This window comes from Adelges cooleyi, unplaced genomic scaffold (assembly GCF_023614345.1).
Source record: "Adelges cooleyi isolate 19-005CV unplaced genomic scaffold, UGA_ACOO_1.1 ACOO_flye_CR_arks_rails_tigmint_CR_PRNA_23, whole genome shotgun sequence".
NCBI classification, from domain to species: Eukaryota; Metazoa; Arthropoda; class Insecta; order Hemiptera; family Adelgidae; genus Adelges; species Adelges cooleyi.
In genome coordinates, this window is record NW_026095893.1 from 1,084,423 (window position 1) to 1,107,077 (window position 22,655).

At 34.4% G+C, this 22,655-nt stretch overlaps 5 protein-coding genes across 11 annotated transcripts in view; 3 read left to right on the plus strand and 2 right to left on the minus strand.

The window, feature by feature from the left end:
• Positions 1–38: 38 nt before the first annotated feature.
• On the minus strand, positions 39–2,377 carry LOC126835924 (abasic site processing protein HMCES). The gene is made up of 6 exons (XM_050568807.1): positions 1,879–2,377; positions 1,526–1,760; positions 1,277–1,453; positions 983–1,207; positions 586–731; positions 39–522 (listed from the first exon to the last, which is right to left on the minus strand). The coding sequence occupies exons 1-6, from the start codon at positions 1,896–1,898 to the stop codon at positions 417–419; spliced, it is 909 nt and encodes a 302-aa protein (XP_050424764.1). The 5' UTR covers positions 1,899–2,377; the 3' UTR covers positions 39–416.
• LOC126835923 (transcription factor IIIB 90 kDa subunit) lies at positions 2,287–4,701 on the plus strand. 3 transcript variants are annotated; one of them, XM_050568805.1, is made up of 4 exons: positions 2,287–2,486; positions 2,573–2,614; positions 3,050–3,740; positions 3,813–4,701. In XM_050568805.1, the coding sequence occupies exons 3-4, from the start codon at positions 3,092–3,094 to the stop codon at positions 4,637–4,639; spliced, it is 1,476 nt and encodes a 491-aa protein (XP_050424762.1). In that variant the 5' UTR covers positions 2,287–2,486; positions 2,573–2,614; positions 3,050–3,091; the 3' UTR covers positions 4,640–4,701. The 3 variants fall into 3 exon arrangements, with proteins under 3 accessions (XP_050424762.1, XP_050424763.1, XP_050424761.1); XM_050568806.1 differs by lacking the exon at positions 2,287–2,486 and having other exon boundaries at positions 2,514–2,614; XM_050568804.1 differs by lacking the exons at positions 2,287–2,486; positions 2,573–2,614 and adding an exon at positions 2,623–2,979.
• A 764-nt stretch (positions 4,702–5,465) lies between these two features.
• LOC126836089 (JNK1/MAPK8-associated membrane protein) lies at positions 5,466–7,337 on the plus strand. The gene is made up of 7 exons (XM_050569116.1): positions 5,466–5,735; positions 5,815–5,906; positions 6,013–6,266; positions 6,338–6,553; positions 6,615–6,790; positions 6,866–6,942; positions 7,014–7,337. The coding sequence occupies exons 2-7, from the start codon at positions 5,865–5,867 to the stop codon at positions 7,227–7,229; spliced, it is 981 nt and encodes a 326-aa protein (XP_050425073.1). The 5' UTR covers positions 5,466–5,735; positions 5,815–5,864; the 3' UTR covers positions 7,230–7,337.
• A 294-nt stretch (positions 7,338–7,631) lies between these two features.
• LOC126836084 (DNA topoisomerase 2-binding protein 1) lies at positions 7,632–21,554 on the minus strand. Of its 4 annotated transcripts, none has more exons than XM_050569106.1 (26): positions 21,488–21,554; positions 14,692–14,813; positions 14,377–14,531; positions 13,542–13,674; positions 13,372–13,479; positions 13,104–13,305; positions 12,810–13,031; positions 12,568–12,723; positions 12,385–12,476; positions 12,162–12,325; positions 11,922–12,054; positions 11,726–11,855; positions 11,358–11,653; positions 10,821–10,984; positions 10,545–10,747; positions 10,071–10,482; positions 9,930–10,002; positions 9,804–9,869; positions 9,585–9,728; positions 9,379–9,419; positions 9,203–9,303; positions 8,951–9,042; positions 8,806–8,862; positions 8,392–8,592; positions 8,106–8,314; positions 7,632–8,014 (listed from the first exon to the last, which is right to left on the minus strand). In XM_050569106.1, exons 1-26 carry the CDS (start codon positions 21,537–21,539, stop codon positions 7,807–7,809), a joined length of 3,936 nt encoding a protein of 1,311 aa, XP_050425063.1. In that variant the 5' UTR covers positions 21,540–21,554; the 3' UTR covers positions 7,632–7,806. The 4 variants fall into 4 exon arrangements, with proteins under 4 accessions (XP_050425063.1, XP_050425062.1, XP_050425065.1 ...); XM_050569105.1 differs by having other exon boundaries at positions 13,542–13,677; XM_050569108.1 differs by lacking the exon at positions 21,488–21,554 and adding an exon at positions 16,824–16,837 and having other exon boundaries at positions 13,542–13,677.
• The window catches only part of LOC126836086 (uncharacterized), a 46,059-nt gene continuing 41,134 nt past the window's right edge, over positions 17,731–22,655 (plus strand). The window contains exon 1 of one of the 2 annotated variants that reach the window (XM_050569112.1): positions 17,731–17,988. In XM_050569112.1, the coding sequence (XP_050425069.1) occupies positions 17,870–17,988 (119 nt within the window). In that variant the 5' untranslated portion in view covers positions 17,731–17,869. The remainder of the gene's footprint in view (positions 17,989–22,655) is intronic. The other variant, XM_050569109.1, reaches the window with a different exon arrangement.

Sequence of the window (22,655 nt, forward strand, 5' to 3'; positions counted from 1 at the left end):
ACATTTTATTGGAAAATCAATATTGATGTGATTTCAGGAAATTTAATTTGCAATCGACTTATTTTAATGATTTTTTTTTACATTTATTTTTACATTATAAACTTATAAATAGTAAATCAACAGTGTAATAATTTTAATTTATCTATATACAGCCGATAAACTATTAATATATTATCAACTGGTAACATAATCTTAAAAATTAATTGTAATTCAGCTCATTTCATCACAATATAATCACTACAGTCTACTTTTTTGTTTTTGTTAAAATCGTACATAATAATTTAACCAAAAATTACATACTGAATGCGCTCACGAAATCAATTTTGTTCGTCAGTGATAAAAAGCAATTTTTTTTTTGAACACTACTTAAAACATTTTCATGTTAAAGCATCCGAGTGTCACTCGCATTGAATATATTAAAACTTAGGCTTTTTATTGGTTTCAACTTGTTCATCGTTGTCGATTTTCTTTTTATTGTTTCCAGACAACCATGAATTCATGAAAGTCGTGCTTTTGTTGGCTCTGAACAAAGTTTGTAATTAAAACATATACATTTTTTCAGCAAACAGTACAATTTTTGCTTACATTTTCGATATGGGTTTGTTGCAGTCGTCGCTTTTATGACGTGAATTATTAACCGAGCTGGACACTTTGTGCCATTCCAACTTATCGACAGGACGAAGCAGAGAAATCGCTCTGTTGACTGACACTCTTCTGCTGTCCAACCAATCCTGTTTAAAAATAAATATTGTTTACATATTTTATGTGAAATCGACAAAATTGTACTATTTCTTAATACGAATAAATCGTTTCTAGGAAATTCCCGTTTTGATAATATTATAAGCAGATTAATTGTTTTGAAATAAGTACGTATGTTTCCATGCACACGAAGCCCGTTTAAATGTGGTTCGTACAAACAAAAACATTGTTATGGCGTTCAAAATAGACACCCTTTTGACCATATCTATATAATGGTTCTTACGTCGACTACTCGTTCATTTTCCAAAACTGCTGGCATCCGATGATGTATCTGAGAGAACATTGTATTCGAATCCATTGTAATTACCGAATAACTGTACACCAAACAGCCTTCTGGCGATTTCCATTTGTTGTACAAGCCGGCCAACATTAGCAAGGACGGCCCATTCCATCCGGAATCTTCTGACCACAAAGCCGTCTCCCATATATTTTTGTCGTAAACCAAAGTCTAGTGTTATAAGTACAATATCACCGTTGTTAGTATCGACATCAGCTCGGCACCATAATAAATACATACGTCTTTTGCTTGAGGGGAGTATATAAAGTATGGCAGTTTTGATTTCCATTCGTAGAAACCTTCACAAACAACGACACATCTTTTTCCTTCCGTCAATGGCGTTTGAAACAGTTTCGAAGTGGTCAAGCTTTCTACTCGGCAATTATTTGTAGTCAGACCGTGATCGTTTATTTTGCCCTAAGGACACAATTATTATGCTACGTTATGGTTGTGTTTGTTAAGTAGTTTCACAACATACAAACACTGTACTTTATGCCACGGAGGTATCATTCCCCATACCATAGGGGCCAGAACTCTGGACTCGCAAGATTCAAAATCTTCTCCGGAAACCAGTACGGGAGTCACGTCCGTAGGCGCGATATTGTTGGAAGGCATGAATTCACGACCGCCATTGTCCAGACGATGCCACTCCGGTTTACGCAACGAATTATCATTTGGATCTTTGTAACTAGTCGCTTTCCTGTAGGTTTCTCGCTTCAAATTACTATTATTTGCACAAAAAAATAAGAATTAAAATCAATGTTAACAAAATAATAAATAAATAACAATAGGTACTTAAATAAGTATAATCATAATAATATATAACTCCTAAGAATATTTACCAAGCTGTTCGGCCACACATATTTTGAGTATTTAATTTAAGTTGGAGAATTGATATTTTTTAAATCCGATGGACAGATATTCAAATATTTAATATTGTACTCACTATACTATTGACATTTTTCAATGACCTCGCTCATTTGGCTTTGTAATCGGTATTAGGTTTCCCGCTTAAACGTTGTCGAATATTGATAACGGGTCACACCAAGTGATACAGGTAAGTCGGAAACTCGTGCGATAACCGCCTATAGGCTTCCGCCATTTCCGGTCCACCGTGTATTTCTCACGTGAGAATAGCGGCAGCCATGTTGTGAAAACTGATAACACGAGTTGCGGGCATACCTACGTCAATGTTGTTCATCAGTTTTCCAAATTTTGGGAACAATTTGATTATTTCCAAACGTTTGAAGTACAATAATTATTTGCACACATTTAAACCATAGACCTATAAAGAAATCTTTATATGTCTATGATCTGAACTTAACTATATATTTTGTGGACGACTACCTAACCGGATCAGTGCCAAGATCAGAATCCATTAATTGTCACGTGTCGTTTACAGTTGTACCATAAGCCATATGGAATCAATTAACCTTGACCATAAGTATAAGTATAAAAATAATAATACTATCAGTGTGGATATTCGAAATTCATAAACGTCAAAGCCTGGTTTTGTTATCACTAATTTTTTTTTAGGTTTCAAGACGTCGATCAACGTTTCAAGTTACAACTTTCGAGGTACTTTCTATAAAAAAAAAATGAAATAGTTACTTATATTTATGCCTCGATTCGATTTGTCGCATTTTATTCGATAACTCGAATAATAATATAATTTCTTAGAAAATTTGGTTAATGCAATATTATATCGAGGCAAGAACAAGAACAAGAAATAAATGCATTTTTTATTCGTTCAATCGTTATTAGATTATAGCAATTTAAAATCCGTCATCGTTGTAGTCGTGTAATCATTTTTATTTTGTAAAACAACTTAAGTATTAAAGAATATTTTTTTTACGTTGTCGTGGACTTTTTGTAATTTTGTCGATAACGTGTACGATTTGAAGTGTTCTATCATTTGGCTTTGCGAGCAAACTAGAAACTAAGTAATCGTTTATAGATTATTTTTTTCACTATAACAGCTTAATCATCAGTTGTTTTTATTTTCGGTTGTAGCTATAATATCTAATTAAGGGGTACGTCGACCAAACTGCAAACATGAAGTGTACCGATTGTGGTTCTCTGCACCTCGACTCCAGCGATGGACCGACCGTGTGCATGGACTGCGGAGGCGTTATGGACGAGTCCAATATTGTGTCCGAGGTTCAGTTTGAAGAAACCGATCACGGGTCCCGTGCCGTCGGACAGTTTTTGTCTTCGGATTCGCAAGCCGCTAATTTTCACAACTTTGGCAGCGCTTTCCACCATGGCATGAAGCAACCTTCGCGTGAAATGACTCAAGCGAAAGCAAGGCGAGGCATACAAGTGCTGAGCAATAGTCTTAATCTTAGTCCTCAGACTCTTGAAAACGCCTGTGTTTACTATAACATGGCGTTAAAGAGACATTTCACTCGAGGCAGAAAGAACGCTTTGATTTACGCGGCTTCGGTGTACATAGCATGTAGGATGGAAGGCACCATGCACATGCTCTTGGACGTGGCCGATGCGAGCGAGGTTAACGCATTCGAGTTGGGCAAAACTTACTTGAGAATGATGCAGACGCTAAGTTTGACCGTGCCGAGTCTCGATCCTAGCATATTTTTAATGCGATTCGTCAACTCATTGGATTTCGGTGACAAAACTCATATTGTCTACACGACGGCCATGCGATTGTTACAAAGGATGATGAGAGATTCCATACACACGGGTAAACGAAAATTGTTGTATTATTTTTAAATAAACCTACTTACGGTTCCATTAAATGTTTGCGATTTTACAGGTAGACGACCGTCGAGTTTGTGCGGTGCAGCTTTGTTGATTGCGGGTCGTATGCACGATTTTAATCGGACCACCGACGATATTATCAAAGTCGTACATTGCCATCACGCCACGTTGAAGAAACGTTTATTGGAATTCAAAGACACGCCTTCCAGCATGCTGTCCATAGAACAGTTTATGACCGTCGATTTAGAAGAAACCCACGATCCCCCGTCGTACAGAATCGCTCGTGCAAAAGACAAGGAGCGCATTGACAAGTTTTTCGAGGCCAACGACAACGAGAAATTTATCGACGAAGTGAAAACGGCCATTGAAAAAGAACTGTGTAAGAAAAAAAACACTAGAGTTTTCGGCGTTAACTTGGCTGAAATCGAAGCGGAATCTACTGAGGCAAATTTGGACGTCAAACCAGCCAGTGTGGGCCCGTCGTTGGAAATCATGGGTTTATCTGAAAACAAGCGTACGTACGAAGATGACGACGAAGAAGTGACGATGTATGTCGACGACATAGATGAAGACGAGATTGATTCATATATACTGTCAAAAGATGGCCACCAAATGAAAAAAGACATGTGGATGAAAATGCATGGGTCGGCTTACAGACAAATACAAATCAACAGAGAAGAGCGAGCTAAGAATCCCAAATTTATGAAAGCCAAAGAGAAAAAACTCAAAGACTCGTTAAGGACGCCGGCGAAGACGGCGGCCGAAGCCGTGGAACGTGTGTTGAAAAAGAAGAAACTGTCTTCGAAGATAAATTACGACATCCTCGACAATCTCGATACTTTTGTCAATAACGATTCGTCGTCCTTACCCGACTTGCCTTGATTTGGTTAAACTATTTAATACCTATTATTTTTAATTTTTTTAAATAAAATACATGAATTGTATTTTTTGTTTTTATTTTATTTTTGTTAGGCGCTAATTAGTTCTAGTAATTGATTTGAACAAAAATTCCTATACATTGGATTTATTACTGTGTAGAGTTTATGTGCATTCTTTTCCTAAAATTAATTTTACATTGTGTTACTATTTAAGTTTAACGGTAATTGATTACACTATTAATAGTGATATTACAAATTTATTATGTTAACTTAGCTGTCCCAAATGTGTTATAAGATTATGTTCATTAAATCAGACATGCTTTATTACTCGATAAAATAGTAAATTCTAATATTTGTTTTAAAGGAATTAAAAATTTTAATCAGCAATATGCTCATTAAATTGTCCACAAGAGTAATTTACATTGAACAGTTGATCTTCAGATTCACTTTCACAAACTCTACAAACGGTTTTATTAGAAAAACGATAAAAACATTGAATAAACAACGTTGTTAGGTTTGTCAGAATTTATCAATCGTATTCACCAGACTTGTACAGCACAAAGTAACGAGCTCTGTTCACAATCTCACAATTATTCTTAACAACAGCTAAATTTTTCAATAGGGTAAAATATTTTTTTATTTGATATTTTAATTTTGTTGATGTTTATGAGGGAGTGTATGTTCTGCCCCTTAGAATAATACGGTATTGGCAGCACAACATACACCAATGCACTTATTTATTATCAAATAGGTCACTGTGCCCGTCAAATGTTATCACTGATAACATTAACTGATAAGTGATAACACATTATCACAGTCTATGATGTAGAGAAGGTATCGTGCTCGGACTGATGTTGTAGCTGCTGTGTTTGGATCGTTTTACATAAGAAGAGAACACTCAAACTAAACGTTTAATTATTCGCCTATTAAGTAGGTACTAAACGTTAACAAGTAAGTAGCGAGTACTTGTTTAATAGTTTATAAATAAAAAAAAATATGTTGACTTAATATTGGACATCAGCTCAAAAGTCCGAATACATTTTCTATGGAATTCATCAGAATACATTTGAACACCGACAAATCAACCAAATATTAATATGGTAATTTATTGTTTTTGATGTTATTATAAAAATCAATTAAGCTGTGTTTTGAGTTAATTTTTTTTTTCCAATCCAACAGAAACGGTATCGAGTCGAAAATCAATCGTACTAATGTTATAAAGAACACCGATGAACACCACAATGGGAGAGTACAATAATTATTTCATGGGGGTGAGTTGTATTTGCAGCAGTCCTTTAAAAATTGAATTGTCATGTATGATTTCGCAGTCGCAGTCTTTGTGTCGCGGCGATCTAACTTCAATTACTTTTGTTGTAGAGCTTCAACAACATTGAACAGAGATGTCCTGGATACTATTGCGGTCGGCGTTTGCTGGCAAACGGACGTAACAGCGACTGTGGATCATGCCCGACCGGTACGCGAGTCAATTCATCGCACATGTGTCAAATTTGTACGGATTCGCCGTCGTCCTATGACTGGATGTACTTGTTGTTCATGGCCACTGTGCCCTTATTATTCCACGCAGTATACATAGATTTATCGTCCATGTCGTGGACGTCTCAAGCGAAAAGGTATTATAACACTTTGTTTTATATGTCGTCGTATCATGTTTGTTGTTTTCACCAAATGGTGGTAATTCAAGGAAAAACACTAGCACAAAGATCGTGTTGTATATTTCTGCAACGCTAGAAGTGGTCGCCGCCGCAGTTCTGGCCGTGTTGGCCGTCGATCCCTTTGGTCAATTATCGATTCGTTCATGTCATACACAATGGTTGTCCGATTGGTACACGGTACTGTATAATCCGACGCCAGATTATCGTGAACCCTTGCGGTGTACGCAAGAAGCCGTTTATCCGCTGTAAGTTTCTTTGACATTTAAAATGATCAACTAATAATGATCAATTTTTTTTTTTTTACAGGTATTCGATGATATTTATTTTCTATTTGGCTTGTATAATCGCCATGATATTGTTCCGACCACTTTTGTCCACGTACTTCAGTTTGAGCAAATCGGCGTACTTGAAAACGGTGTACGCTGGATTGTACTTTTTCCCCATCGCGGCCGTAACGCACGCATTTTTAGGAGGCATCGTCTGTAAGTATTTTCGTTAAAACAAATAAACCAAAAATGGGTTAAAATAATGAATACAATTTTTTTTTTTTTTTAAAGATGTCACATTTCCGTACATTGTTATCGTTTTGTCGGTCGTGTCGAGCGCAATACATTTTGCCACAGAAATCAATCAGGTATTCTATTTGTTATTACTTTTTTTTAATGTATATTTGGCAAATAATAAATTGACGTACGGTTTTAATAGTCCACCAGGTACTTGATCGTCAACACAGTGTGTGTGCCGAGAAACGTATTGATTGTGGCCATACACTGGATAAGCCATGGATTCGGTATAGTGGCCATCACGCAGTTGGCTAATCCACCGACAGACTATGCACTATTGTTACTCGTACCTTTACCGACTGTATTTTACATAGCAACTACGCGTATAAGCGAGCCGTCTAAAATTCTCGTATTGTAAATAGGTAGACAACAAGTCATTTTCTCATTTGTGTTTAATTTATATACTTTTTACTACTCTGTACTGTTGTTTTTGTAATATAATCGTGTACAATTTAAATAATAGTAAGTTAAATGATACATTTTTTTTTTTATCTTATTTCAATTTTGTCCAGCTTTTGTCATATAATTAGTAAATAATTGAGTATCGCGGGAAAACGGATAACTACATTAAATACAAACATAGAACAACTCATGTTTATGTACCTAATGTCCCTATACAAGTAATATATTAGTCAAGTACGATGTAAAGGAAAGAAGTTGACCCGGTCGATGACCGTCAATTTAGCAGTCCGGACCAGGCCGACCGTAATGAAGTATTTACAACTTTCCAGTGTAAAGGATTAAAATATTAATATTATCGTTGGAAACACTCACGTTAAAATTTATTAATGCAATTAATTAATACACGCTACGATCAGATCTAAAAGATCTGACCGATAATAAATACGGCTAAAAGAAAAACTAAATAAATAAAAAGACAAACAAAGAACACGATATTGAAAATAGATACAACGACGTACGTTCGAGTTTCCCGCTCAAGAGTTGGGCGCCAACCGGTTGTAAAAAGCTTGGTACTCGGGAATCAGACATTGTTTAGGGTCTGGTATGGGATCCTTGATTAGGAAATCGGCCAAAAACAGAGCCGGCAGTAATAGTATGCCTTTGGCGGCTATTTCGTTGAGGGGAACCGGAATGTTGCCGTGACCTTGATCAACAATACAATGAGTGGAGTTCAGTAGATCCCTAAACAAAAAAAAAAACACATTTATTCAGTGTTATAAATTCGAACACTTCACCACCTCGATAAATCAAAATATTTATGAGGTAAAATTACTTTATATCCAAGATGACGCCACCGCCGGCTTGGATGAGTCTACTCAGGGCTTGGTGTCGCGGTTCCGAGGTCAACAGCACGGCTTTCATGTTGCTGAACGCAGCCAAACGATCGGCACAGAGTTTGTTACGCCAACGGTAACCGGCTCCGTGCAACGGAGTGGTCAACGTCAAGTCCGACAAAGGATTGCCCCATTCATATTTGTCTTCCTGTAAAAGTGATTTCAAATAAAAATAATACTCATCGCTTTTTTTAAGTTGGTCGGTCAATAAAAAATATTACTAACGGGAAGAAATCGATTTTTTTCTAAACAGGCGTCAATGTAACTCGGATGCAAAATCCATTTGCCGGACGCCAACGAACAAAGGTATTTTTCACTCCTGCTCGGCTGATGCATTAGCACGTGAGTGACGTCTCCGCTGAAAGTTGCGCTACGCAACACTTGAGCACCGAGTTTTTCAATCGCGTCCTCGTACTTTTGTCGTTCCTAAGAATAAAAAACATTTCCAAAAAGGACCTATATAAGTACCTATATTTCGAATGTATACTTTTATCGTTATAATTTCGTTGATAAAAAATTTGTTTTTTTTATTAACATGAATTAGTTATAATTTGTCATGCAAATTTTCACCAACGATTGAGTGGGTAGTGTGCATTAAACGTTTAAGTAGGAAATAATAAACGATAAATAATGTATTACGTTAGCATTGACGCTGGTTAATATGAACTTCCTATTGCATTCGGTTAGTCTTTTCAGCTAGAAAAAAAAAATTCAATATTAACTATCAACAATTATCACACACTAGTTATGATATAAAATGTTTTACTGGCATACAAAGTCTTACCCGAGCTTTTTCTTGTTGTTCGGTCGGATCTTCCCATCCCACCGAGCACTGTTGTGACGATTCAATCACTCTTTCTTTGAATAGCGAATTTCCTAAATGAAATTATGTAGTTCAAAATTATATTAGTTAAATAATTACACACAATATCATTTTTTTTTGTATCCAATTATTTTCTAAATTAAAACTTCTTACAAATGATGACTCGCACTAGTTGAAATATTATGTCAATATTATAACACAATAACGACTTACTTGCGTGGTCGTCTTGACTGTCAATAGACTCTATTCTAGAAAAATTCAATTCAGGCTGCTCTCTTGGAGTCGACAAGTCTTGTTGCAACTCTTCCATCGTTCTATACATGAGATATTTTATTATTTATATTTTATTCGACAATAAACATAAAAAATATATTTCTAATTATACAAACCGTCTAAATTCTTGTTTGTCTAACGATTGTTGTTTCGAATCCTAAAAAGTGAGAGGAAAAAAAACGAATATTAAAAAGTACATAATATTAACGTCCAAGCGCTCGCTGTGCTAAGGCCGGGGCGTTGTCAATACCGCAGGGCGATCGCCAACGAGATATTTTAAATCTCGACTGCTTGGAGATTAAGTAAAAATAATTTAACTCACTATGGTCGGTGATTTGTTTACGCTGGACCTACCCGATCTGGCACTGTCTCTAGACAAATTCGGGGAACTATCCGACGAGTTCCCCAAATTTGACTTTCGAGAGTTATTAAGAGAATAACTGCTATTGTTATCCGTCGATTGTATCTACAATAAAATAAACGACAATGTTGTTAAAGACGGTTTAAACTAATATAAATGAATATGAAAAATACCAAATACCTCTTCGTTTTTCGAGGATGGATGCAGTAGCTTGTCCCAAACGCGTCGCTTGAGTTCGGTCAAAGGCTAGTACGACAAATAAAAACGTCAGACAAAAAAAAAATGATTAGTCGCCAAAAAACTTACAGTACTCTCACGTCTACTCGTACTAGGTTGCGGCGGTAACTCTTTTGGGCCGTCGGGCAAAGTATCGACCCATCTAAAACAAACGTCAACCAAACGTCACACATCATAATGATAAGCATTAAAATTAATTGTTATACAAACTTTTTCCACCGTTTCTTTGTTTCCGGTGTGACCGAGTGTTCATAGAAAACTTGGCCGTACGGTGTGTCAGGGGTTTTTAAATTGGTCATATAACTGCCGGAAGCGACGGGCGTCAGGCAAGACGACTTTGGCCGAGCTCTTAGGCCTATCGGAGTCGATCTGTCTTCGGCGAACGCTTTGGGCGTCGGATTCATTTCTATGGAACATTTTTTTTTCGTCGGCGGTTCAAAGTCTTCCGTGTCTTGCAGCGGTACAGCCAGTTCGGATTCTATTTCTTTTTCCAACGCTTCCGAATTGGTGACTCTTGGCGTAAGTGACACGTCGGTAAGGTTTTGTAATTGGCTAAGATTTCTGCTGGACGTATTCGTTGTGATGTCCACCACTGTACTCTTGCCCGTCAGTGTCTCATTTCCTTTGCCATAAAAAAAGTTTAAATTTTCTCATTTGATTGTTTTACGAACAAACTTAATTTACCTTTGTCGATAATGGGGTATTGGGTTTCGGGGAGACGATTTTTAAACTTTATGCAATCCAACAACCAATCTTTGGACACTACGGGTATGCCCCATTTGACGGACGCCTCGTACTTAGGCCCTTCCGGGTTAGGACAAATTAGATGGGTGGTCACCAAAATATTGTCTTCGAGCTTTGGTTTTCTGGACAGCGCATCTTGATAACTAAATTAAAAATAATGCAAAACTTTTATACAATAATTTCAGTTTAAAATGTATGTACTAGCGTTGTACTCACTGGGCTCCGAGAAGCAACGACACTTCTTTTAAAAAATACCGTTCCGAACCAGCATAGTTGGTGACGCTTATTACACAGTTCTTCAAAGGAGCCGATCCACTAAAAATTACGGGCTTATGATAATATGAGATGGTGACTTTATCGACGTTATTAAAACAGTCTTCCTGTGGGAAAATACACAAGTATATGAGTTTTAAAAAATATACTTATTACAATAGGTTAAGGTGGCGTGTAAAATGAATAATTTAGAAAATTAAATAATAAATAATATTAAAAATAATTCTTTTTTTGACATAAAATGTTATACTTGCAAATAACATTAATTGTAACACGATAAATAAAAACTAGTCCGTTTATTATTAGAATTTCGTCATAAATAGTTAAATAAAAAATTATTGAATAAAAGACAATTTTTTTAATTATATTAATTGCTTCGTCTAGATAAAATATTATTTTGAACAACCGACTGACAAACTCGGATATTTAAATTTTAAAATTACTCTTTTTTGCGCCTCTCCAATACACATTAAAACTTACTATCCAAAGGCAGCTGACGATCTCTGCATTTACAGTCAGCGACTTTTCGTTAAACACAATGGGCACGACAGCGTAGTTGAACTTACCCCGATGACTACGAGTGCTTACCGCTGTACCACCCATCGCAATTATTTTGGTTTTCACCGACGACATCTGTTGTGGGTCCAGTCCGTACATGAGTATGGTTAAACCTTCCAACACAGATTCAAGTCTACTATCTTGAGTCGACAATGTGTCGTCTGTGGAATATGTCGACCTCTGGCTTTGTGTATCGTTATTAGAACTGTTATTACTATCTGAAAATTATAAATTGAGTTATTAACGAAAACAAAACGTTTAGTTAAATAATACTTTAAAACATTTCTTACCGGCGTTTAAATATTGATCTATAAAATCGTTATGCGTCGGCCTAGGATCAGGTACTACCGATGTTGATGGTTTCGGCTTTTCAACGACTTTGGCTTGAGAGAGTGTTTTGTTTTTCATCATGAACAATCCCTAATTGAAATATATATTTTTATAAATAATTTACTTAAAATAAAATATACATTGCAGTCATAATACTTTTTTACTGAGGGGGGATGGAGATTCTGGCGCAAATGTATGTGAAGCGTCCATTGCGAGAAACTGTTCTTCTGGAGCCGTACACTTCAGTTTAACGCTTTCAATTATCCAGTTTAAAGTGACGACGTGAGGTCTAAAAAGATAAAAGCAAAATGTGTTACAACATAAAAATGTAAAAAAACAATATCTTCTCGGCTCCGCACCGGAGCTAAAATAAACTATGCAAATCATCAAACTTGCTTTTGATGAGTGGAATGTAATAATTTGGCCAAAGAAGCTGTAAAATCTCCGACCAAAATGTGGGTGACAGATTCGCTTAGTTCGGTATATCTGATTCCGCCGGTCGATATCACGATTCTTTTTAGTTTCTCTTCCTCGCTCGAATTGAATCCACTAAAATAAATCTAACAGCCAACAAATTTACTTATATTAGTTATTAAAAAAAAAAGGTTTATGGCTCTACCTTGCAACCATCGAGTATTGTGCCGGCTTTTTTTACGTCAGTCAAATTTAAACTGTTTAAAATGGCTTTATAGTTGATGTTCTTTGCTAAAACTAAAAAAAATTAAAAGTAGTTGAAGTTTCACCTTTTAAACAGTGAATGTAAACAGTATAATATAATATAATATCATAAACAGCTACTGACATTGTCCATTGTTTTTCTTCGGCGTAGTACAGTCGTCTTGGGTCCTGCAATTATTTGTTGCCTGACGTTTAGTTACGCTATGATCGTTCATTGTCTCCTCAATCGTAGACTTGGGTTCGGCAACTATTTCACTGATGTCGCTTTGGGAAAACGAAGCTGAAATTAAAATATTTAAATTAACATTTAATTACAACAGTTGACATTGGTCGCATGTATTTTGGTTCGTAATTGAAAATACATACGTTGGACATTAGAAATTGCCGGTGTCGAACTCAACATTGTATTTTTGACAATATAATCTTGGGGCTCGACCAAATGTCCCTTATCAGTGCTGTCGTATATCCAACTTGGGTTGACGCATTTTAAACCCCACTGTTGAGCGTAAACGAATTTCTGGCCCGTAGGCTTGAGTAGGATTAACACGTCTGTTTCGCCTTTTTTCATCTGAGGACTATATTTTCCACCTAATGCCAAATGGAAACGGTTTGACATAAAAATCTGAACGTAAGTACTTAATTACTATTTTTTTGCCTAACCATATTTATTGACGAGCGCTGAAATTTTGTCTCTGTCGTTTGCATCCAAACCGGACGTCGTAACTTGAAGATTGTAAAAAAGAGGGCATTTGTACTTGTCAAACATTGATTCGGTGCCGACTATATTGCGTTCTAGACTTTCTTCCCAAACAGCTTCCACCCAATTTTCCGTCATTATCGACAGACCTAATTCCACGGCTTTCTGAGGCATACAAAAATTCCATACTTAACACAGATAGAGAATAACAATAGTGGCCACTTAACGTACTGTATATTTTGCCGATCCCACTTTTCCAACCATCAAATGAGTCGTTACGTCTCTGAGATTGTGCGTGAAGACTCCACCCATGTACTCAAATTTTTCTTTTACTCTTTCCTGGAAAATAATATTTCAAATTGGTTAGGTTAATGTCTAAAATTTACTTAGATTTTTATTACTTTTTCTTGTGGGCTTATGTTAGAAGCGCTCAGTACGACATCTCGCATCGCCAACGTGTATACCGGAGACTTATTCTCTGGTATAGAAATGGCTTCAACAAAACATGTTCTTAAACACAAAGGACTAACAATCCTGCTAAACAGAAATCAATGTAAGCAGAAGAAAAATACAACATTAGTCAATTTAATTCTTTGTTATCATCTTTTCCTCTCTGTTTTTACAATTTTCGTTTTTTATAACTAAAGGAGCCTGTTTTATTATAACAAAAGAAAGGTGGCGTTGATTTCGATGCAATTTTTTCATAATTGTTCAATGACATCAGCATAAGATAAAATTTCTAAAAATCGATTACTTTGTCAAAACATGAAAATTTTATTTTCAATTTGAAAAGAAATTTTTGTTTTAAATTTAAGTTACCAATAGTTACTATTTTTCGTGTCAGTTATTTGACTACTAGCTTACTAATAGGTCAGTTAATTTGATATCACTTTAAATGTTATTCGTTGTTAACAAAAAATTAATTTTTGACTATTTTGTAAAGGAAAGTAGATATTTTTATACGAGTTATAGTTTTCTGATAATAATTAATAAAGTAATTACAATATCAAAAAAAAATTACCTACACCATCGTTTTTATCATAAAAAACACATCACATTAAAAATAAAAAATATAAATAAATACGTAATTTTGAAACTTGCAATAATAATGTAAATTTAGTAAAAACTATTATTGCTTTTAATATAACTTTGATGCTAAGAGTAAAACTGTAAATTTTGTACCGTAAAGGTTAAGAAATAGGCAAACATTTTAAAATACAACTTTGCAATACTAACACAGCTTCGTTTTGTTTCGCCGCAGACAGCACATGATGAAAAGCAACTCCTTCAAAGTTGTCAAACACAAAAACTTGGCTCTTTTTAAATGTGTTCATTTTACAAACTTCGGCTTCTTCAACGACGCTCGTCGTCAGCTCGTGATCGTAACAGTCCTGCAAAATTAGTGAGAAACATTTACATCGGTTATTATAACCGCACCAATTTGGCTTAAGATCAAGCGGAGTTTATCCTATATTTTTTTTTTTTTGGTATTGTCAAACAATACTTTAAGTTTTAAGCTCAAGCGGTGAGAATGGCCTTCAATAACTTTACCTGCAACGCCAACTGCATTGATTCAGACATGTTTTTTATGTCTGCCCGATCGTCTGTTAGGACAAAAAACACTTTGATCGTTTTCTTTTTTTTCGCCCACATACTTACGGTTATGTCGGAAACTAGAAACAACAAAAAGACCGCACTTAGACGTTCGTTGTAAGTACTTCGGTCATATTATTCAAAACAGTTCAGAGGGCAACTAAATTATGATTTATGAACTTGACGATTCGTAACAAAAAAATATAAATATTATAGCGGGACAATTGGGTGTAATCTAATTTTTTTTCTATTCAGTTACTGATAACGAATGTTGGTTATTTTGAATTTTATCATTACTCGCTTGGCCGTAACGTTTTTTTAGAGCGCTAATCACTAATGATACAATTTTTTTTCTAGGTTAATTCTGATAAGAGAATATTGTGCAAGCTGCAAATCAAAGTAGATATTTTATAAATCCACATTCCACTGCGTCTTGTTGCAAAAACGCAAGGAAACTGGGGATTATTATACCTTATTATTGTCGTTGTACGATTCATAATAAAATTATATTTGTATTTTGTTTAAAAAAAAATCATGGTATGACCAATATTTATTGTGTTAACTGTTGTCTGTTACCTAAGACTACCATGCATACCTATTGTACAATATTTCCAGGAAAACCGATATTTTTTTTCGAAAATTGTTCAAACGAGGTTTCCTCTTAATGTTTTGAAAAACGTTTGTTGTACAGTTTGTATATATACTGAATAAAAGATGCTTTTTAAAAAAAAAAGGTAGAAGTGATATTTTTGTAAAAGTTCTTGAACGTTGCTATAACTTTAGAAATAATTATTCGAATAAAATATTTTTATCTCAGTGTATCGTGATCATGATGAATATGTTTTGTTTTATTGTTTACCGAGTGTAATTTTTTTTTAAACAGATCTTATTTTTCTTTACCATTTCCAAACAAATGGAGAAATTCATAGAAATACAATTCTGATACGCAATGGGAACCTGCTTCTATAATTCAACCGAGTAACAGCAACTTGAGTTGAGATTATTTTAATCCATATAATATTATTATTTTATTAACTAAACACAATATATTATTCGAAATTTGAATACAAGACTAGTAATAGAGATTACTAGAATACTTTTAACAACTTCCTACCGCACAATAAAAAAAAATCTATTTTCAATGTTTATTATAGCCATTAAGCATACTAGGTAGATACTGAAATAGTAAATAACATTTATTTTCATTTGAAGGTTTATTATAAAATAATTAAATTAGTCATACAATTGATGTATTTATTTAGTGTTCTTGAAGGTTGTCACATAGCAATTTATTAATATTAAATCGTCGGTACCGGTTACTGATACATATCTTTAAAATTTTAATAAATGTATATAGGTCCCTAAAAATATACTTATTAGATAGTCTAACTACACGAAAAACAACATTGCCTATATCACATTATAAATATTCTTTTAGTAATTAATATTTTGTGATTTAAAAAAAAAAAAAAAACTTAAAACAAATGTATAATTAACTTGTTTGTGTCAACTAATGTCTATATTTTTCCATTTATACCGGATACCGATCCCCTTAAGAAACCATTTTTATTTATTAAGGAATTTTTGTACTGGCGATTTTTCGCAAAATCCTAGTTTTGAACAAAAACTGAATAATTTAGATTTTTTAGTACAGTAATGACAATTTTTTTATTGATAATTCATCATCAAACTTGTAGAGTATAATAAACAGGTACTAAAAAAATATGTCAAGTGACGTTCTGGAAAGGTTCTTGTAGGGTATACGATTTAAAAAACTAAAATAAAAAATTGACCCCCATGGAAGAGTTGGTAAACTTCAAAAATAGATGTGAGAGCAAGAAAGGTAATTTTAGTGATTTATTTTTTGCAAAGAGCCGTCAAGCCAGCACAATTATTAGGTACTGAAATCGTTTTGCAAGGAAACGTGGAAGGTTGACTAAAATATTTTGGTTCTTTCAGTTACCTAAAATCCTAGACCACTGACATGCCTATACGCTTTTTCCTATCAAGTGAAAATCGGTTAACTTATTCGTAACTAATTAATTTTGACGATTAATATTAAAAAAAAAAAAAAGGACGATTAATTGTACTTGTAGGACTGACGTCTTCCGGCACGTTGAGGTGATCGGTTTGTATAATAATAATAATAACATGAATCACGCGGTTATTATTATCCCAAGAATAATGCGGATAATAATGGCAATAAACGCTAAAAACGATTAAAGCGGGGAAATTTTTTTTTTTCAAGGTGTCCCGAACACGTTTGCGGTAAGTTTTCATCACCGCACGCGGCACACGATAATGTAGTATTTTACACACACCGGTCATTGCAATAAATTGGTAGAGGTAGAGGTAATGGCTAATAATATTATTATTTTAATATGATAATATTGATGCGGCGCGATGACGGCCGCGCGGCGGCGGCGGCGGCGGCGGCGGCGACGACGGTGGTCAGTAGGGGGCAAAAAGGGCAACCGGTGTCCAACGACAAGCCGGTAATATTATTATTATTATTGGTATAAATATAGGCACTCGTTCACCCGGCCGGTTAGGAGGTACATACCTATATGCATACACCATAATATTGTACCCGTATTGTTATGCTACAGCCGTCAGCGCGAAAACGACCGGCGCGAACCGCCGTACTTAAAATTCGGTCGTGATAATTATTATTCCTATTATTATTGCTGTCGGTGTGTGTGTGTGTGTGTTTGTCGCTCGACCGCCGGTGCCGCGTTTTTAAAGCTCTGCCGCCGCCGCCGCCGCTTCTGTGCGCGCCCGCCACCGTTTTCGCGCGGCAACGATTTTATTATCAATAGTTATTTTAATCGTGTCGACGATATTATATTAATATATAATCGGATATTTTTATTCACCTCTCCCGCCTTGACGTCGACGCCGAAGGAGATTATTGTTTTTTTTTTTTTTTCATTTAAACCGGCGACGTTTTATAAATTATCGTTATACCTTTTTTTTTTTTAACAGTAGGTATATACACCCAAGCGAATTCGATATTGTTCGCTGTTATCTCGGCGCCGCGTCGAGTGTGTGGCCCGCCAGTGCGGCTTAAGTGCCGCCGCGTGTCTGCGTGTCTTGAGTGCGCGTGCAAGGGCCCGGCCCTCACCTCGCAGTGATCATGATCGAACGCCTGATCGAGTTCGCCATGGTGTCCGTCGGCATGTTCGTGTCCAGCGCCGTTTTGGCCGTCGTCCTGGTGGCCGGGGCGTTCGCCGTGTACGGCCGCCGACGCAACAAGTAAGTGAACAGAGAAACGTCGCTAAATAATTTGCTAAAAAAAATATGCTCCAACGGCCGTTGGCGGACATCCTCTGGCAATATGAGGGTGGGTTGACCTATAAAGCACAGGGTTGGCCGGCCAAAAAAATCCCGGGGTGTTTTTTTGGCTGGATCAAGTCCACTCTAGTATGTTTTAAAAAACTCCGGACTGTTTTTTTCTCCCCGGTAGAATCCCACTAAACATATTATTATAAAAAAATAAGTGCTCGGGGAAAAGGGCTGTTTTTCTATCGTTTGGTAATTAAAAAATAACATCTCTTTGGTGATATTGCATGGAAACGATAATAATTACAACAAATACATAACGTAAATCAAAAAAACTATAGGTCACTAAAATTATTGAAAAATATTTAAAAAAAACAATGTTGGGTTTTTGAAAGGGGTTTTCCGATTAAACCGCCCTTATAAAACCCATCGGGTTTCCGGGTCTTTTGGGATTTTATTACGGAAAACCTCTAAATACCCGAGTGAATTGGGATTTTTCAAAAAAGTCCGGGTTTTTGTCACTTTTGATAAAGCATAACACAAACGTAAATATTATTATATGTATTTGACTTCCCATTTGATCCGATAACCAATTCAACTTATAATGCTGGAGATAAGAAAAAAAAAACAAATAAGAATTGACTACAATTTCTGATTGTCAAAGCTTCAGCCTGGCAGGCAGTGACAAATATTCAAAAAAAAATTTTAGTGTTATTTAGTTTTAAAAATCCACTACAAATCCAAATATTACATAATTTGTTTTATTATTTCCTATTTCTAATTTAAATTAATACGTTTGTGTAAAGTATGAAGTTTCCATTACAATACCAAGTTTTTTTCATAAACGAAAGCTAAGGACTCGATAATTTCATGTTTTTAAATATTTTACTTATTAAATATAGAACTTTTTTACTGTGCTTTTGTTTTCCTCGTAGCAAAAAAATACTAAATAAAAATATGTCAATGCAAGTTAAAGCATTTATTAAAAAGGAACCCCGAACTGAGGTACAAAAATCGTGGTCCAAGGTAAATCGTTACTGTAGATATAAATGCCTTCAAATAAGTTTAGTATCTTTTTTTTTCACAAACTAAATTTTACCTTTTTTTTCATACTAAAATATATTCTATAATAGGAGCATCCTATTCAAAACTGCTCTTGACTCATTTTTTATATTTTTATGGACTTAATAAATACATTTCTGATAAATGCCGTCCAACTTATAACATGTTTAATAAAACAAAATATTGAGCAATATACTGGTATTTTTCAGTTATTAATCTATATGTTTTCCCCTATTTGGGGGCTTTAGCTCCAGCTAAAAAATGTTGGGATTCTAAGCTCCCTTCAGCGCCCACCCTTTCCCTTATTTCTGACTATGCTCAATTAAATTTTTAAAACTAGTCAATTAAAATAAACCATCATCGCTATGTTCAAGCTAAAAGTTTCTCGTTAATGCTTTGGCTTATGTAAGCAGTAAAACACATTTATGATTAATCAAGACTTAGATAACGTGTCCCGTTTAGTTTAATCTTGTACAGAATTTAGCTCTCAACTCATATATTAACATTTAACCTGTCTAATTTAACATTGTAAGTACATTTTTGTCCAAAAAATGTTTGCTGTATAATCTGATAAAGAAAAAGAACAAGAATAATACATTTTTTTAATAATAAAAAAAGGGTCGAATAATTACTGTTGTAGTATGACAACAATTAGTGATAACATTCTAACAATTTGCACTGTCAATAAGAACATATTATTGTGTAAATATACTATTTTTTTTCCAGCGTCAGTATTCGAAAACATTAGCGAAAAAAAAAATAAACAAAACACTTAACACGTTATTTTATACTGTTTTAACGGGACACGGTACAATATTGTCATATCTTATCTGTTTGGAACAGCTATAAATGTTTACCGTGTAATTCTTCGACGTTGCGTAACCGGTGAACCTAATATTTTTTTTTTAAATCGAAATGAAATATCATTGCTTTTTCATCACCTATACCTGAACACTTAATATAAATGTTTTTTTTTTTCCAAATGTATATATTATTGTCTTCGGTGTTCGGCGTGTAGGAATGTCATCAGAAGTATGTAGTAAGCGAGTTTTGAAAATTCCGACTTTTCGCCGACCGAAATTCGCGAGAAAAACACCAAAACCGTTTACTAAGTGATTATTGTACAGTAAAATTGAATATGTGTATTATGTTTCGTAGGTACCCAGTAGTTGGCCGATGCTATGTTACAATGCCGATTACAGCAATTAGTATATTGCCACTTTAATATTAATATGGTTTGCATGAAAATACCGTCGATAAGCGGCCAATTATCGGCATGGAGACCCGGTTTAAAATATACTAATTTCTCTCAAGTGTTTTGGTGCAATAATATAGCGTAATAACACCCGAGTGTATTATTCGAGACCGACTCGTAGAAACGTGGCCACGGAAATAACAATGTAGATTAAGACGCAATTGTTGATCATATGTAGGTACCCAAGATCGTCGTACATTATTAATATTACACCATAAAGTATATGACTTGCACATTGCCAGGCGTTTCGACTAAACAAATTTCATTACAGAGAATATATTATTACACCAGTTTTATCATTTATATAATGTATATTGTATTATATATGTTACAACAATCAATTTTTATTACCGTCGGATAATCGTTTTGGGTGCGAATATTTTTCGCGATAATCGCAGTGTTGCCACACTTACCGACACTCATATTTATAGTCAATTGTAATTTATTTTAATGAGTACTGCTTGAGAGGGGTCGGGGGAAGGGTTGGGTTACAAGTCTAAAAAATAAGTGAGGTAACTTTAAAACTTTTTTTAACAAAAAAATTGACTGAAATTTTCAGACTTGTATTTTTAAATTCCTCTAACTTCTTCTTCTTTTCAATTTTTGTGTTTTATTTCTGGACCGATTTTTTTTAAGTACTAAAAATTGTATACTGAGTTGTACGTTATATTATGGTCAGAACTAAGTAAAACGAAATAACACATTTTTTTTATTGAGAAACAAACCCTAAAACATGACTTATATTTTTATTTTATAAAAAGGCATTCTCTAGATTGTCGAAATATAGTCAAATTAGTTCCATATTTGTTTGTAATATTATCTATATAAAACATTTTCGGTCATCAACCCTTTCTCTGAGAATGGATGGATGCTTTTTCTTTATTTAGCCCTTTTGAGCATAGTTTTTTCCTAAAGTTATTGAAAATTATTTTAATGATTGTGGTGATAATACTAATAATTAATTGTATATTCATGTAATAATAATCAATTATTGGTCGTTCTATATAATTATTTGTCTCGTGTAACTTATAAACCTGTATATATATTTCGAAATTTAATTTCCTATAACTCAATGTTTAGTACCCAACTTATCCAAAATCTTTTTGTAAAAATAGTTTAGTTAAAGTCTTTGTCTTTAATTTTAAATTAACGTACTTGTTCGCCAAATCTGCTCAATTAATCTGAAAAAGTGCATATCTTCTGACATGCGTTATGCACAAAACTAGTTGTGTGGCTGCTTCGGTCATCTTAAATGGCTTGAATAACTATTTTATTATTTTTTTTTCTATTTTCATAAAAATCCGGATTTTTTCTAGTGTGCATATCATGTAGTACAGTATACAGGTGAGTGTACGAATCGGTTGCAGATTCGACGTCATGTCTTGTGCGGGTAAAACGATTTTGTCCAAATACCACCGTGACGATGAAGATGATAATAGTAATAAAAAAAAAGGCTAAGGAAAGTGGAAACCAATTTGACCGTTAAAAAACAGCTAACGCGGAACTAATTTTTGTGAGAATTTGCGTACGTTGCATCATTTGTAATTCTCGAATCGTTTGATCTTGAAACGACGTCTGACACTAGCAGTCGACCTAGACCACAGTCCTTGGAAAACAGTAAAAAAAAAACTGTAGTTTCAAAGTTGTTTACAAACAAAGTCCGTTTAAATTAATGTGATTTTGAGCACTCCAAAATAGAGCGTTGCCAAACCAAGGTATTTTTTTTTTTATATAAATAACTATCAACAAAAAATTATTTCAAAATAATGAGTTATTTGAAATGCATTTAAACTTCAAGTGTATTTTTATTTACTGTTTCAAATAATAAATAATTATTTATAAAATTTCCAATAATATTTGGTTAAAAATATGTTTATTTGACTTTTTCAAACAACCTTTTATTTGAAATAAAAACGTATTGTTATTTTATGTATTTCGATAACTTTAATTTGAATTTTTCTTTTTAAAATACAAGGACGTAATTTGAAAATACCTAATTATTATTAAAAACGATTTCGCCAATTACGAGTCAGACTTGAGAATGTTTTATTTCCCAGCAAAATATAGCCTCAATTTATTCGAAATAGAGGATGTAGCTAAAATAAAAATACTTGTTAACAAATAATATTTTAATTCTATGACAAAAAATCTGTTGTTGATCAGTGAGTTTAATTAGAATATTATTATGTATAATGTATCTATATAACCTTCGCCCTGATGTTACACAGTCGCTTCTCGTCTGGTCAGACTAGTTAGGCGACCCTGTAGCAGGTCAGAAAACGCGGTTTAATATAATTATTTATATTACCTGTAAAAGTCGCTC

Excerpts from the sequence above, each read along its gene's own strand:
- LOC126835924 (XM_050568807.1), bottom strand. The coding sequence starts at position 1,898 with ATGTGTGGCCGAACAGCTTG. Across the intron at positions 1,208-1,276 it reads ACTCCCCTCAAGCAAAAGAC|ACTTTGGTTTACGACAAAAA; the intron begins GTATGTATTTAT and ends TTATAACACTAG. Across the intron at positions 523-585 it reads AACAAACCCATATCGAAAAT|AGCCAACAAAAGCACGACTT; the intron begins GTAAGCAAAAAT and ends AACTTTGTTCAG.
- LOC126835923 (XM_050568805.1), top strand. The coding sequence starts at position 3,092 with ATGAAGTGTACCGATTGTGGTTCTCTGCACCTCGACTCCAGCGATGGA. Across the intron at positions 3,741-3,812 it reads GAGAGATTCCATACACACGG|GTAGACGACCGTCGAGTTTG; the intron begins GTAAACGAAAAT and ends GCGATTTTACAG.
- LOC126836089 (XM_050569116.1), top strand. The coding sequence starts at position 5,865 with ATGAACACCACAATGGGAGAGTACAATAATTATTTCATGGGG. Across the intron at positions 6,554-6,614 it reads CAAGAAGCCGTTTATCCGCT|GTATTCGATGATATTTATTT; the intron begins GTAAGTTTCTTT and ends TTTTTTTTACAG. Across the intron at positions 6,791-6,865 it reads ATTTTTAGGAGGCATCGTCT|ATGTCACATTTCCGTACATT; the intron begins GTAAGTATTTTC and ends TTTTTTTTAAAG.
- LOC126836084 (XM_050569105.1), bottom strand. The coding sequence starts at position 21,539 with ATGTCAGAAGATATGCACTTTTTCAGATTAATTGAGCAGATTTGGCGA. Across the intron at positions 13,480-13,541 it reads ACATAAGCCCACAAGAAAAA|GAAAGAGTAAAAGAAAAATT; the intron begins GTAATAAAAATC and ends ATTATTTTCCAG. Across the intron at positions 12,055-12,161 it reads TTACATTCCACTCATCAAAA|ACCTCACGTCGTCACTTTAA; the intron begins GCAAGTTTGATG and ends TTATCTTTTTAG.